Here is a 16530-nt window from a genome sequence, read left to right as displayed (position 1 = left end):
GATGCTGCATAATTTCCTTATAATGTCACACATTTCCTGCTGTAATTCTTTGATCCAATTCCAGCTCGTCGTTTGGCGACTCAGAGACAGTTACTTCATGGCTTCATACCATACCATTCACAACTGTGGCCTCTCATTCTCAAACCCTGGCTTCCATCCTGACCTGTCATAAACTCATATTGGGGTTATAGCATTCATTCAGGGTCTGTCTCAGGGAGGGGCCTGTTATGATCCTGGTGGTTAGAACACATGAACTGACCTGATAAGTAACCCAAAAATAAGGACAAGCTCTGGGAATGTGGGAACTTTACTGACCGCAATCCTGATCCTATCAACACACACTATAGGCAGCCGTGGAGCGTTCCTAACTCGGCCTAGACGCCTCGTTCACAGCCTGAGAAACTAGCTACCCATAGAGAGAAATTAAGCCTCACTTGCCTCAGAGAAATTTCCCCCAAAGTGTAGGCAGCCCCCCACAAATAATAACGGTGAGTTAAGGGGAAAACACAAACATAGAAATGAAAATAGGTTTTAGCAAATGAGGCCCGCTAACAACTAAATAGTCAGAAGATAGCAAGGAATCTGTGCGGTCAGTATAAAATACTACAAAAGTTATCCACGCAGAGAATACAAAAAGACCCCCACACCGACTCACGATGTGAGGGGCGCAACTCCGCACCCCAGAGCTTCCAGCTAGCAATCAAATAGCATATAAGCAAGCTGGACAGAGCTCATAACATACTGAGAAACATTTTCAAATAGCAATGAGCAAAAATGGACTATCATGAACTTAGCTTCTCCACGAGGAGACAGGTCACAAGGGAAGTCCCAGAGAAATCTGAACCAGTACTGAATTCAACGACAGCAGGCAACAAGTAAAGGTCCAGATGGAGTTAAATAGGCAGCAAGCCTAGCAGGAAACGAGGCAGCTGGAGTCCAGCTACAGACCAGCCGTAACACTAAAAGCCACCAGAGGGAGCCCATGAACAGAACTCACAAAGTACCACTCATGACCACAGGAGGGAGCCCGAGAATGGAATTCACAACAGGGGCCCCTCAAACACCTTGTCCAGCGGTCCCAACCCTCGATACTCTTCATGAGTCTTCATAGTGATATAAGCGATTACTTCCTGCAGGGCATTCACATACTAGACCACTGTCACGTCTTCTCTCTGAACCAGATGGTACAGCCACATGCAAAAGTTACCCAAGTCTGTGGTGTCACCATTCATGTCCTCTAGAATTCTGATGACTTGGTCTACTATATCCCTTGGCTGTCGGAACATAACCATCTGTCGGGCCTCGTGCCTAGGGTTAGCAAGGCCATCTCCGCCTGTAAGGCATGTGTCCAGGGGTGCATGCATAACATACTTCAGAGCTCCATCCAGTCCCATAGTAAGAAATTGTGCACTGTAAATTTTGGGAGAATGCTGAGCATAGCCCCAGCGAATGCTGCCCCTGGCGGACTTGTTTACAGTCTGATCCGCTATTTCTGTGCTGGAATGTTGCATCTTGCCAACTATGCCAAATGTTAGCAGATTGCTGGGATGCAACACGCAGATAATGTGGAGGCGGAAGTAATCAACTAAAACTATTTATTACTCTTATACAGAAAGGAAATTGTTAATTATAAAAACAGTCAGTTGCTCAAATACAGGGTAACAGGTAACAGTTTCAATATCTTCTCCTCTGCTCTATCTAACTGTCTCTTAGTATGAATGGCGCTTTAATGTCCTTCTGCTTTAATTTTCACAGGCGACACTCACAATGGTAGACTTATCACTGCATTGTCTCCTTCAAGCATTTTTTTAAATGTTATACTGGCACTAACGGGGGTCACCTGTATTTCCCGCTACGCGGCACATTTTTAGTGGCAAGCTATTTATACGTACTCTTCACACTAGCCAGTCTTCGGTCCCTTCAGCTGCACAGTCACAGTCCGCACCCTGTACGGTACATCTATGCTGGAAGTAATGACCCAGTTCACTTGCATCTCCTTGTCAGCAATTAAGGAGAGAGAGCGCACATAGGGCGATCAAAGTGATAATTTGGATGACAATACACGGTAGGTGCACTCACCTTTAGAGGTTGTGAAAAGTCACAACCCCTTGCAGAATATGAGAAGAAACAGTGGTCGCTGCAGACTCCCGTGGATAACAATGTCACAAAGAAGGAAGGAAAAGACCGGGTTTCTCAATGTATCTGCACTGACCACACACGATGCATTTCGTGGCAATCTGCCACTTCCTCAGGGCCAAAAAAAAAATCTTTGGCCCTGAGGAAGTGGCAGATTGCCACGAAACGCGTTGGCACTATAAAGCTTTTAAGAACATTTCCATCGTGTGTGGTCAGCGCGGATAAATTGAGAAACCCGGTCTTCTCCTTCCTTCCTTGTGTCCGTGTCACCAAGGCAGACATACAGTCCCATATGATGTTCCATGTTTGGCCTTCGGGGCTTGACCTGCAGAGTCCAGATCCCAGGTCTTGGCTTTGGTAGACTGGACTTTGGGTCTTGACCAGCGGAGTCTGGGTTTTCCTCAAATTCATCCCCCATTCTTCCTTCATCTTCCTGTTCCAGCTTACTCAGCTTGTTGATTAGATGGCAACATTTGATCACAAGTGCTTTGAAGCTTTTATGAACCACATTTTTGACTTCCCTCCCTGTTACAGGGGCACGCAGGCTAAGAAACCTGAGAGGCCCCGAAGGTCTTTCTGGCCTAAAAAAGGAAAACAGTACTTTAAATGATACTACCGTACATATCTCCACAAAACCCCAAAATTAATGTAATAAATGTGCATAAATATAAGTATGCCGTAAAATGAAAAGCCAGGGATCTGGAATTAATACCAGTATCCTGCATATACTTTTACTTTTTTTCCAACAAGATTCTTTGTGTTTCCTTAACACAGAAGCAACTGAGCCCAGGGCGAGAGTAGCACTTGGATTGTAAGCGCTGCTGACTGTTGTGAATGTCCTTGCACCTGTATACATTTCATTCTGATTGAAGCGGTGTCAGTAACAAGCTGTGCTTGATCTCAGCTCCATGATCATTTCGTGTGGTAGGATCATTAGCGAGGTGTCCTTTGTTCTCCGCTTCATAAGTGAAGCACTTCAGCCTTTAAGTCTTTAAAAATGCACCAAGCTTTACATAATTTGATGCTCCAAATGTGAAGGTAAAAGAATTTGTCTTTATAGTTTTGAAATTAGAGAACTGTAATAGGGATGATAGGAAATGGTAGAAGAAAAAACACGGTTCTTCTGCCAGCTATGTGGTGCTTTATATACAGCTGCTTTTTAACACACGCTGGGTCTAATCAGAAAATCTAAGATTTCCGAGTTGTTTTCCGATTGGACACAGCAGTCATCGGGAACCAAAAAGCAAGATAACCACTGAACTCCGAGCCATCTTCTGCTCTTTCTTTTTATTAAAACCCTTTTTCCTTCTGTCACAGTCTGTGCTTGACTGTAGACGCACTGTTGAGCATAATTAGGCTTATTTTTAGCAACATAGCCTGTGATTGAAAAGTCCACACTAAGGATGCAGATGAAAAAAAAACAGTGTAATGTGGAACAATACCTTTATGTTCATACATCCTTTTATCTAATATGTCCATTATATAGGTTAATGGCAACATTCATTATGCGAGGACACTTGCAAATAAGGAAATTACTGGCATTTGTTTGCATTCTGAATAGTAGTTCTAAAGCAAATACCTCCCGAAAATACACCCATCCACCTCCCGAAACACTCACCAGCAGTATTCTATGGATGCGTGATCTTGAAACAAAATCATATAGCCATTGGCCACCATGTGTTGGCATAGTTTTGGCTATGCCGCCCCATGCTGTTTTGCCCTAATATCAATGCTTACTCATGAGTTGCTGAAGAAGCAAGAAACACAGATGGCGATCTGTTTATTGCACTGGCAAGTTAGCCATTTGGGCTCCGGCCAAAGGTTCCTTAATGTGTTGGAGTATCACAATAAAAGCATTTTATTATGAAACCTCTTTATTTTAAGCCCGATAATTTGTGTCACAGACCTTGTAAACTGCATAATTCACTACCATGATGTGACAGATACAGTGTAGGTGTCTTGCTTACCCTTCAGTGTATGAACTTTGGCATAGTGATGAGGGCCATCTAAAGGGGTTTTCTTATGACAACACCCTATCCAGGCATGGGGACAAGAAAGTGGCACCTACTTTAACACCCTCTATGAGCCATTCTTAAAAGCTGTCTTAGATCTCTGCTATGAAACTACTTAGATGCCTCTTTCAATCAGAAAATCTAAGATTTCCAAGTTTTTTTCCAATTGAAAAAAAACGCATTCCTTATGTCACATCCTGTGCTTGACTGTAGATCCACCTTTGAGGATCGCAATAGCAGCATCATAAGAAGGATCTGTTGGATTACCCATCACCCTAATTCATCCCCCAATCATGGGATGCCAAGGATTTACCACAGCTACTGGGGGCCCACTGATTGTTCATTAATTAGGACATCATTAATTTCACAATATACTGCAAAGTTAGATGAGTTATCCAGGATGTTAGTTTTTATTCCACTATGGGGCTAAGAACGTATAGGCAGGTGGTTGCTAACTATCTGCCTGTCCTGCCCTACATTGAACTTTTCCACCTCACAGCGGTCACAGACCACTCCTGCCAGAAGTTCCCTGGCTTCTTGTGACATCAGGTTGACAGAGCAGCTCCTCCTCTTTCGCTCTGCTCTGCCAATGGTGCATCATTCTGATTGACAGCTGGCTTCCCAGTGCCTAACTTCAGGGAGCCGACTCTCAACCAGCATGACATCGACAGTGATGCCCTGTCAACAGAGTGGAAGAGGAAGACCTGCTCTGTAACTCTTTTTTGACAACTACTTCATGTAATCGAAGGAAGCTGGACTATCGCAGCCTGAGTCGGGCAGGACAGCCAACTACATGCTGATGAGTTCTTTCTGCATGGTTTAAAGAAAAAAGTTAAGTGGCTACAGGTTTAGGTCCCCTAAAAGGACTAGAAATATGTAAAAGCTAGTTTAAAAATGTTATGTATTAAATAAATAAGTTTAACCCCTTAGTGACAGAGCCAATTTGGTACTTAATGACCGAGCCAATTTTTACAATTCTGACCACTGTCACTTTATGAGGTTATAACTCTGGAACACTTTATCGGATCCCGCTGATTCTGAGATACTGTACTTCAAGTTAGTGGTAACATTTCTTCGATATTACTTGCGATTATTTATGAAAAAAACGGAAATATGGCGAAAATTTTTAAAATTTTGCAATTTTCAAACTTTGTATTTTTATGCCCTTAAATCAGAGAGATATGTCACGAAAAATAGTTAATAAATAACATTTCCCACATGTCTACTTTACATCAGCACAATTTTGGAAACAAAATTTTTTTTTGTTAGGGAGTTATAAGGGTTAAAAGTTGACCAGCAATTTCTCATTTTTACAACACCATGTTTTTTTTAGGGACCACATCACCTTTGAAGTCATTTTGAGGGGTCTATATGATAGAAAATAACCAAGTGTGACACCATTCTTAAAACTGCACCCCTCAAGCTGCTCAAAACCACATTCAAGAAGTTTATTAACCCTTTATGTACTTCACAGGAACTGAAACAATGTGGAAGAAAAAAATGAACATTTAACTTTTTTTTGCAAACATTTTACTTCAGAACCATTTTTTTTAATTTTCACAAGTGTAAAAACAGAAATTTAACCACAAATTTTGTTGTGCAATTTCTCCTGAGAACGCCGATACCCCATATGTGGGGGTAAAACACTGTTTGGGCGCACCGCAGAGCTTGGAAGAGAAGAAGTGTCGTTTTACTTTTTCAATGTAGAATTGGCTGGAATTGAGATCGGACGCCATGTCACGTTTGGAGAGCCCCTGATGTGCCTAAACAGTGGAAACCCCCCACAAATGACACCATTTTGGAAATTAGACCCCTTAAGGAACTTATCTAGATGTGTGGTGAGCACTTTAAACCCCCAGGTGCTTCACAGAAGTTTATAACGTAGAGCCGTGAAAATAAACAAATCACATTTTTTCTACAAAAATGATCTTTTTGCCTCCAAATTTTTATTTTACCAAGGGTAACAGGAGAAAATGGACCCCAGAAGTTGTTGTACAATTTGTCCTGAGTACGCCGACACCCCATATGTGGAGGTAAACCACTGTTTGGGCGCATGGCTGAGCTCGGAAACAAAGGAGCGCCATTTGACTTTTCAATGCAAAATTGACTGGAATTGAGATCGGACGCCATGTCGCGTTTGGAGAGCCCCTGATGTGCATAAACAGTAGAAACCCCCCAAAAGTTACCCCATTTTGGAAACTAGACCCCCCATGGAACTTATCTAGATGTGTAGTGAGAACTTTGAATGCCCAAGTGCATCACAGAAGTTTATAATGCAGAGTCGTGAAAATAAAAAATACTTTTTTTTAACAAAAAAGATTTTTTAGCCCCCAAGTTTTTATTTTCACAAGGGTAACAAGAGAAATTGGACCCCAAAAGTTGTTGTCCAATTTGTACTGAGTATGCTGGTACCCCATATGTGGGGGTAAACCACTGTTTGGGTGCATGGCTGAGCTCGGAAGGGAAGGAGCGCCGTTTTGGAATGCAGACTTTGATAGAATTGTCTGCTGGCATTATGTTGCGTTTGCAGACCCCTAATGTACCTAAACAGTAGAAACTCCCAACAAGTGACCCCATTTTGGAAAATAGACCCCCCAAGGAACTTATCTAGATATGTGGTGAGAACTTTGAATTCCCAAGTGCTTCACAGAAGTTTATAATGCAGAGTAGTGAAAATAAAAAATATATTTTTTTCCCACAAAAAAGATTTTTTAGCCCCCAAATTTTTATTTTCACAAGGGTAACAAGAGAAATTGGACTGCAAAAGTTGTTGTCCAATTTGTCCTGAGTATGCTGGTACCCAATATGTGGGGGTAAACCACTGTTTGGGCACACGGCAGAGCTCGGAAGAGAAGGAGCACCATTTTGGAATTCAGACTTTGATAGAATTGTCTGTGGGTGTTATGTTGCGTTTGTAGAGCCCCTGATGTACCTAAACAGTAGAAACCCCTACAAGTGACCAAATTTTGGAAACTAGACCCCCTAAGGAACTCATCTAGATATGTGGTGAGAACTTTGAATGCTCAAGTGCTTCACAGAAGTTTATAATGCAGAGTAGTGAAAATAAAAAAATATTTTTTTTCCCACAAAAAAGATTTTTTAGCCCCCAAGTTTTTATTTTCACAAGGGTAACGGGAGAAATTGGACCCCAAAAGTTGTTGTCCAATTCATCCCGAGTACGCTGATGCCCCATATGTGGGGGTAAACCACTGTTTGAGCGCACGGCAGAGCTCAGAAGGGAGGGAGCACCATTTGACTTTTTTAGCGCAAAATTGTCTGTCGTGTTTGGAGACCCCCTGATGTACCTAAACAGTGGAAACCCCCCAATTCTAACTCCAACCCTAACTCCAACACACCCCTAACCCTAATCTCAACCCGATCCATAATCCTAATCACAACCCTAATGATAATCACAACCCTAACCCCAAAACAGCCCTAATCTCAACTCTAACCATAACCCTAATCAAAACCCTAAATCCAACACACCCCTAACCCTAATCTCAACCCTAACCTCAAACCTAACCCTAATCCCAATACACCCCTAACCCTAATCCCAACCCTAACCTTAACCCTAATCCCAACCGTAACCATAATACCAACCCTAATCCAAACCCTAACCCTAATCCCAACTCTATCCCTAACTTTAGCCCCAACCCTAACCCTAATTTTAGCCCCAACCCTAGCCCTAACCCTAACTTTAGCCCCAATCCTAACCCTAAATTTAACCCTAACCCTAGCCCTAACTTTAGCCCCAACCCTAACCCTAAGGCTACTTTCACACTTGCGTCGTGTGGCATCCGTCACAATCCGTCGTTTTGAACAAAAAATGGATCCTGCAAATGTGCCCACAGGATGCCTTTTTTGCCCATAGACGTATTACCGATGGATGGCCACACGTCGCGTCCATCGTGCACTGGATCCGTTGTGTTTTGGCGGACCGTCGTCACAAAAAAAGTTCAATGTAACCTTTTTTTTGTACGTCGCGTCCGCCATTTCCGCGCATGCGTGGCCGTAACTCTGCCCCCTCCTCCCCAAGACATAGACTGGGCAGCGGATGCGTTGAAAAACTGCATCCACTGCCCACGTTGTGCACAATTTTCACAACGTGCGTCGGTACGTCGGGCTGACGCATTGCGACCGCCCCGTACCGACGCAAGTGTGAAAGAAGCCTAAGGCTACTTTCACACTAGCGTCGTACTCGGCCCATCGCAGTGTGTCGGGCCGACGTACCGACGCTAGCGTTGTAAGCGCCGCACAATGGGTGCAGAGGATGCTGTTTTTTAGACGCATCCGCTACCCCATTGTGAGGTGCGGGGAGGCGGGGGCGGAGTTCCGGCCGCGCATGCGTGGTCGGAAATGGCGGACACATCGCACAAAAAAAGTTGTAGCGTTTTTTTGTGCCGACGGTCCGCCAAAGCACGACGCATCCGTCGCACGATGGATGCGACGTGTGGCAATCCATCGCAATGTGTCGCTAATGCAAGTCAATGGAGAAAAAAACGCATCCTGCAAGCACTTTTGCAGGATGCGTTTTTTCTCCAACGACGCATTGCGACGGAAGCCAAAAAACGCTAGTGTGAAAGTAGCCTAACCCAGCCCTAACCCTAACCCTAAATTTAGCCCCAACCCTAGCCCTAACCCTAGCCCTAACCCTAACCCTAACCCTATAACCCTAGCCCTAACCCTAGCCCTAACCCTAGCCCTAACCCTAACCCTTACCCTAACCCTATAACCCTAGCCCTAACCCTAACCCTATAACCCTAGCCCTAACCCTAACCCTAATTTTAGCCCCAACTCGTCTCTCCTGCCGGCCGGCAGATGGCAGCAGATGGCGGGCGCACTGCGCATGCGCCCGTCATTTTCTTTGCAGAGGAAGAAGCCGGCTGGCAAGAGGAGACGCAGGAGGACCCGGGGACACCGGGTGAGTATGATACGGTCCCCGAATCCCCCTATTTCTCTGTCCTCTGATGTGCGATCACATCAGAGGACAGAGAATTACAGATCGCTTTTTTTTTTTTTTTGCCGGCGATCGCAAAACAGGGGTCGGTAAAAACCGACCCCGATCATGTTCTTTGGGGTCTCAGCTACCCCCGGCAGCCGAGACCCCAAAGATCTTCCGGGTGCCGGGCGGCGGGCGCACTGCCATGCGCCCGCCGTTTTTTCCCGGAAAAAAGATGGCGGCGCCCATCGGGAGCAACGAGGAGCACCGGGGGAGATAGGTGAGTATTGGGGGGCTATTGGGGGCCATCGGGGACACTATTTCTCTGTCCTCCGATGTGCGATCACATCGGAGGACAGAGAAATTAAATGGCAAATCGCGTTTTTGTTTTTTTTTTGCGACCGCCGGTAAACGGTTAATTACCGGCGAACACAACTCGGGGGTCGGTAAAAACCCCCCGAATCATGTTCTCTGGGGTCTCGGCTACCCTCGGCAACCGAGACCCCAGAGAAAATCCGACTCTGGGGGGCACTATTCACTTTTTCCACAGCGCCGTTAATTAACGGCGCTGTGGTTTAAGTACCCTTAACTGCCGCTGTTAAAAGGCGTATCGGCGGTCGTTAAGGGGTTAAATCCTTCTCTTTTGCCTTTCTGAAGATAAACTAATAAAAAATAAGCATATTTGGCTTTGTCATTTTTGTAAAATTCTAACCTATTAAAACTATAAAGCCAATTCAGTGAGCGCAATAAACAAAAAAAATTGAAAAGCCAGATTTGCACGTTTATAGCCACCGCATTTCCTCCGAACATGCAATACAAAGCAATCAAAACATAATATAAATGAAAATTACAACTCGCCAACCAAAACAGAACTCCATTGTTGAAAAAAGTTGAGCCTCAGAAAATGGAAACACAACTTTTTTTTTTCTAAAGTTCAACAAAAGAAAAAAAAAATTATATGTACACAAACTTGGTTTCTTCGTAATCATATTGACTTGCAGTATCATACTGCCAGGTCATTACCAGTCATTGATCGTTTTAAAAATGAATCTCATAAAACAATGTCAATATTTTTCATCATTTTACCCCACTGGGCATTTTTTCCCCCAGTTCATTATATGGTATGGTGTCATTCAAAATTTTATTTGTCCAGAAAAGAAAAAAAAAACAATCTCTCATCTAGTTACATCGATGGAAAATGTAAAAAAAAAGAAAAAAGTTATAGCTCTTGGAAGAAAAAACAAAAATGGAAAAGCCAAATGAATGCTAATATGAGATGAAGCATGAATGAAGAGAAGAACAACGCTCATGCATCTAGCTCTCATTAAATGCACTGATTAGCCATGATTGGAAAATATCCCTCAATTAACGATAGTCTAAACGTCCTTGGTTCTGCTGCCGCTGGTTTTAGTGCTATTGATTATCATTGTCAACATATAAATATAGGAAGCTGCAAATCAGAGCACATTGCTTTCCATGGGCATTTGTTCTGCACTAAGTGTAGTTAATGGTCATGTTTACAGCCACAAAAGCATTATTTGCAGGCATTAAAATAACAGAATTGATGGGCACAGAGAACACAAGGGAGTGCCAGCTGCTCTTAAGCATTTCATATAAGCTTGATTGATGCTGATTAGAGATTAGCTATAAGCTCCGCTCCGAAATGGCAAAAATGTAGATGAAGACGCACAATCATTATTTTCTTCCTCTGCTAAGAAAGTGTAAAGAATAGTACTGATTGTAATCATCAAATAAGCACCTTCACTATGTGGAATAAGACTGTAGTAAAATAATAATGCAAAAAAAAAAGTCAAGTGAACTCGCCTAATAGCAATATAAGAGCCTAGCATCTACTTTGTGCAAGTTCTTGGTTTCATGCCAAGGTCTTCGATGGGCATGCTGACAGATGCCAACGATAATACCACACCTGTGCCAGAGTATTGACTCCAAACAAGAAACTGTTCAAGAAATAAAAAAAGAATAAAAATAATCATGTTAGCGTCTGCAAGAAAACCATTCCGTCCGTGCTCAGGGATTTCTGTGTAAATGCAAATATCCACATAAATGTACAAAATATATACATATTTTCTTTTGCATAGTTACATTTCCAAGTATAGTTTTCAATATTCAAAAATAAATATGTACATTTGTCAAGTGAATAGTCAAGAAACTTTTGTGAAATGCAGTTGGTTATCGATAGGTTGGAAGAATATTCTAGTATGTGTGCCAACGGTAGTGCCTAAATATGGTGTTGACCTTCCATTACAGATCTTAAAATACGGCTAAGGTACTGCTTGCTTCCCAATCCCATAAATACGGCTAGGACTCAGTACATGTGTCTCCCTTCCGAGAGAAAAAGGACGTCTCTGAGAAGATCTCAATTATATGTATAAATATATGTGTGGTCAGTACAAAGGACTTATTTCTTCCAAAGACCTAACAAAGGACCAGCTTTTATAAAGGGCTGGATGATTTCCCCGGTACACATAACATTGTGGGTTATGGATAATTTAGGGACAAAAGATGTAGAATTGGTGGGGGAAAGTTGTACTTGATGGATCTAGGTCTTTTTTCAACCTATGCAACTATTCTATCCATTTTGTAGAGCCAAGATTGAAGAAAGATTTCATGAAGCTGGACTCCATTGATAAAGCAATATGCTGGTTCATAGCTGGCTTTTTGTATTTTAAGGGGAATATATAATCAGAATCCTATTGAAATCTAAATTTATAGATCTTCTATAATTGCTAATATGTTACTATGTATAGTTAGTGAACCTGATAAATAGCTGATGCACCTAATTTGTTTCAGCCTAGTACTAGGGGGTGAACAACATGAGTTGACCCAGGTGTGTAGGTATTGTGGTGAAGGTGTGGAAGTCACATGCAAGCCCTAAAGCCTAAGAAGTCCTAAAGGTCAGTTTGGCCTATAGAAAAGGACAAGTACTCTTTTTAAAACCTATAAGATGTTTGGGGACCCTGTTAGAGATTTTGCTTTAGGGTGCGTATGTTTTTAAATTACTCAACTGAGTAGAGCAGTGCTTCCCAATCTGTAAGGCGCCCCTAGTTGTTCGTGAGAACAAGGCTTCGGTTGTCCCCAATTTCTAGTTTACTACCTAATAGATTATTTTTGTGTTTATTTTAATATTCCATTGAGACAAAGAAAATATAAATGGAGACATATTCTAAGTGTTGTTATGGAAGTCAGCCAATGGGGACATTCTAGATTTTAAGCCCAAGGTAAAAAAAAAATGTGAGTAAGTCATTAGGTAGATGAGTTGATTAGGATTGTGGATACAAAAGCGCCTCATAGGAAACCACTGAGTTTTCATGGGTCATATTGGAATTCTCGTTGCCTAAATTGTGTAGCCCCATCCTTCATTAGTTCAGTTATTCAATCTTATTACATGAAACCTGACTATAACGCATTTACAAACTGTAGTTCTGCTACATGATAGTGATTAGTTTCATTTATTTGTATTTTGCAGAAAGTTTTCTTGAGAGCCAGGACTGAAGAAGACATCTTTGCCCACCTTGGCCTGGAATATGTAGAACCGGAAGACAGGAACGCATAACTACCACTAGCTTTTGTAACAAAAAAATGTATTCTGCTAAAGCTTAGTGTAGGAATCTCTAACATGTTTCATAGTAAGCGTAGACGACCCGGCAGAACCTACAGCTTTTGGCAGGAGCAGTCAGCCATCCAATATGTATGTAATTTGTATGTTCCAATCACCAGAAAAAAAGACATGATGTTGTTAGATTTCAACATGGCTGTTAATATTGATTTCATAGCAGCTGAGCTACTGACCGAGGCTTATGGCAGCAGCTTTAGCTCAAAAAGATGTCCGGATCTGCTGATTTTGGCAGAGTCAGCTAGTTGATTCGTCTTGCCAAAATCAACAGGTTAGGCCAAATATATATGGACATCTCCTGACTGTTTATTGGTGGGAGATGTTGGGGAAGAGAAGGATTAGAGATTTGGATTTCAACATGCCCAATGTTTTGTTCTTAGAGAAGCGGCTGCCCATTCATAAACCATGCATTTACTGGAGCACGGGAGAGACAGTTGTGTGCCTAGACTTAATCTAATTTTTACAAAGCTCTTAAAATTTTAATACACCAGCCTAAAATGAAAATGATTCAATATTTAAAGAAGCACTCCTCCTTCCATCAAAGTTTCATCCTCTTAATATATTGCAGCACTGTGTTCTTACAATTGCTTATTTTGCCTTTCTACCTAGTTAATTATTTTCTTCTCTCTTCTTTATGTAGAAACTGGAAGTTTCTTTCCCTGCAGTTATCATTTCCCTCTTCAACTCCTGACCCAGCTGGGACTTTTGCAGTCTATCTATCTATCTATCTATCTATCTATCTATCTATCTATCTATCTATACACATTGTTCCTTCTTTCTTTATTTTTCTCTCCTTCCCTCCTTCCTTCTTCAGTCTCCCGTTCCTTCCTTTCTCATATGCGGCCACACAGAATATGCTGTTGTGGTACAGGAAGAAGGGAGTAGTAAAGGGGGCAGGTGGCTGTAGCAGAGTGGGAGATCCAACCCTATGATTGAACTTGTTCATTTTACGAAAGTGAAAATATTTGGCACCAATTGTGGTGGCCATATTGACATAGGTGATGGTGATCAGCAAACTTTTTAACATTTCTGTCCATGCATCTGATGGCAAAATCCCAAGTACTATACTGATGGCGGTCCTACCTACACGCCCAAAATAGTTCTGATTTGAGCCTGTGATAAGTTGGCAGTAGTAAAAAGGCCAAGAAACAGAATTAATATGATTTATAGACTCGAAGAGAAAAAATATAATTACTTAGTGGAGAGCTTGTATAGAAACCCCATTCACCCCACTCTAATACCCATATCCACTTGTCACGGGAGACCTAGGCAAGGAACAAGCTTATAACCCGGGCCCCTGCGATTTCCCTCAGACTAGGGAAACCCTGACTGACCCTCTACCTATCGTTTACACTGATGGTGTGCATGTCTAGGCCTCCACCCTCTCCCTGTCTCCTGTTTCAACCCTAGGCTGAAAACACCCCCCTCCACCCAGTGAAGTGATAATACACCAATACCCACAGTTAGCACAGACAAGGATAACGGAAAATATACACCACGCCGCAGTCACTCAGGAATACACTATAAATGCACAGGGCAAAATAAATACAAATATAGGAAGGAGTAAATAAGACAAAGGGAAATACACCACCAGATACGATACTCCAGCTCCTAGCTCACCACTCCAGACCGAGACAACCAAGCACTTAGACAGAAGCTATAATCGGCGACGCCCAATGTTCAGGAGAACTATTTAAAGGTAGTGGGTATGGCCCAGCTTCCAATCAGAGCACCAGGTAAATTAACCCCGGACCAGCTAGATAAAATCTAGCCGGCGCCAATGAGCGCATAGTGGTCAAAAGCGGAATTACCGCTGTCTGTCGAACGACCTGGTCTGAACAGTGTCCGACATGACACCACCATGGTGGAACGAGCTCTGCCTTTCTGCTCTAACACTGCACTGTTACTTGCTTATTTTCTCTTTTAACTTGCCATTTTTCTCTGGGTCCATTTGAGCTTAATTCATCGGGTTTTAGTATTTTTATTGTTAGTATCTGTTTTCCTTGATATTGGTTTTCTTTTAAAATAGAATACATTACTTAATTTTCTGCAGCCCAGGACTGCTGCTGTCCTGAAAGTTCAAAGTGTTTTTTTCCTGACAACTAATGGTACATAAATGCCACTATATTTATCAGCTGCAAATTCCAATCATTTCTGTCATTTTCTTTTTTATATTATTTTGAACACGCAAGATAATCATACAGCAGGTTCGCATTCTTAAATAAAAATATTTCTAGTATTTTATAACACTTTATTATTGTATTGATTGTTTTCTTTGTGTGTATCTTTGTACGAAGCAGATGGTAATAGGTTAGATAGGCTTTTATCACTCACAATCAAACAATGAAGCATATTCTGTTTGCCATGCTTCTCTGTTGTGTTGATGGTTAATGTTTTGTTGGTAACAAATAATAAAGAGAAAAATATATATATGTTCATGGCAAAAGTGTATCGCCCAGAAATTATTGCTATACTCATGTTTATATGTATTGTAACAAAACAAAATTACATAGAAAAAAGGCAAATTGGACATAATTTCACACAAAACCCTAAAAATGGACAGGGCAAAATTGTTGGCACCCTCAACTTAATATTTGGTTGCACACACTTTTGAATAAATAACTGCAATCAGTCTCTTTCTATAAGGATCAATAAGATTCTTACACCTTTCAACTGGACTTTTGTACCACTCTTCTTTTGCAAATTGGTCCAGGTCACTCTTATATCTGGCCACTTCAGAACTCTCCATCGCTTTGTTTCCATCAATTTCTGGGTGCTTCTTGAAGTATGTTTGGGCTCATTGTCCTGCTGGAAGACACATGACCTAGGAAGCAAACCCAACTTTCTGACACTGGGATCTACATTGCAACCCAAAATCCTTTGGTAATCTTCAGATTTCATGATGTCTTGCACACAGTTAATAGTAAATATGGGTAAACTGACTGAACAGCAGTCTAGTCTGAACTGGTGCATAACCAAAAAAGACTTACATAGCAAATAGATCAATGGCTGCACTCAACTGTACTAAAGCAAGGAAATGTGCGATACATGAAATGTGAATAGCATAATGGCTTGTGAAATCTATGAAAAAACACATGAGATGCTTAGCACAAGATTTGGCCAAAAAATGTGAGCCCATCCACCAAACGTCAAGGTAATCTCAGATCGGATGGGTCCCTGACCTGACTGCCTAGTGTGAACACTTACCTCTGGCTAATAACATGGTAAAGCCTGCATTTATAGGAAGGTCAGAACCAACTGTGTTTGGATGTAATTAAAATCACAGCATGGTGAAGGGCAGGACGTTCAAGTCAGAAAAAATAGTACATAGTAAATATAGGTAAACTGACTGAACAGCAATCTAGTCTGAACTGGTGCATAACCAAAAAAGACTTACATAGCAAATAGATCAATGGCTGCACTCAACTGTACTAAAGCAAGGAAATGTGCATAATGGCTTGTGAAATCTATAAAAAAATACATGAGATGCTTAGCACAAGATTTGGCCAAAAAATGTGAGCCCATCCACCAAACGTCAAGGTAATCTCAGATCGGATGGGTCCCTAACCTGTCTACCTTGTGTGAAGGTTCCGACCTTCCTATAAATGCATACTTTACCATGTTATTAGCCAGAGGTAGGTGTCCACACTAGATAGACAGGTCAGGGACCCATCCGATCTGAGATTACCTTGACTTTCCTTTTTTTTCTCAAAACTTACTAATTACCCACCTGTTCTGCCCAGCGTTGATCTCTGCTGGCTCAGAGCAGTCACAGATCGCTTCTTACAGTGATTCCCATGCTTCCAGAG

General features: G+C 41.9%; 1 protein-coding gene across 1 annotated transcript in view; it reads left to right on the top strand.

Moving 5' to 3' along the window:
• The window catches only part of DNTT (DNA nucleotidylexotransferase), a 463694-nt gene extending 450764 nt beyond the window's left edge, over positions 1–12930 (top strand). The window contains exon 11 of the mRNA XM_077258544.1: positions 12575–12930. Within this exon, the coding sequence (XP_077114659.1) occupies positions 12575–12661 (87 nt within the window). The 3' untranslated portion in view covers positions 12662–12930. The remainder of the gene's footprint in view (positions 1–12574) is intronic.
• The last annotated feature ends 3600 nt before the right edge of the window (positions 12931–16530 follow it).

Source organism: Ranitomeya variabilis, chromosome 4 (genome assembly GCF_051348905.1).
Source record: "Ranitomeya variabilis isolate aRanVar5 chromosome 4, aRanVar5.hap1, whole genome shotgun sequence".
Lineage (NCBI taxonomy): Eukaryota > Metazoa > Chordata > Amphibia > Anura > Dendrobatidae > Ranitomeya > Ranitomeya variabilis.
The sequence above is the reverse complement of the archived record's forward strand: the minus strand, read 5'-3'. Positions and strand labels throughout refer to the sequence as shown.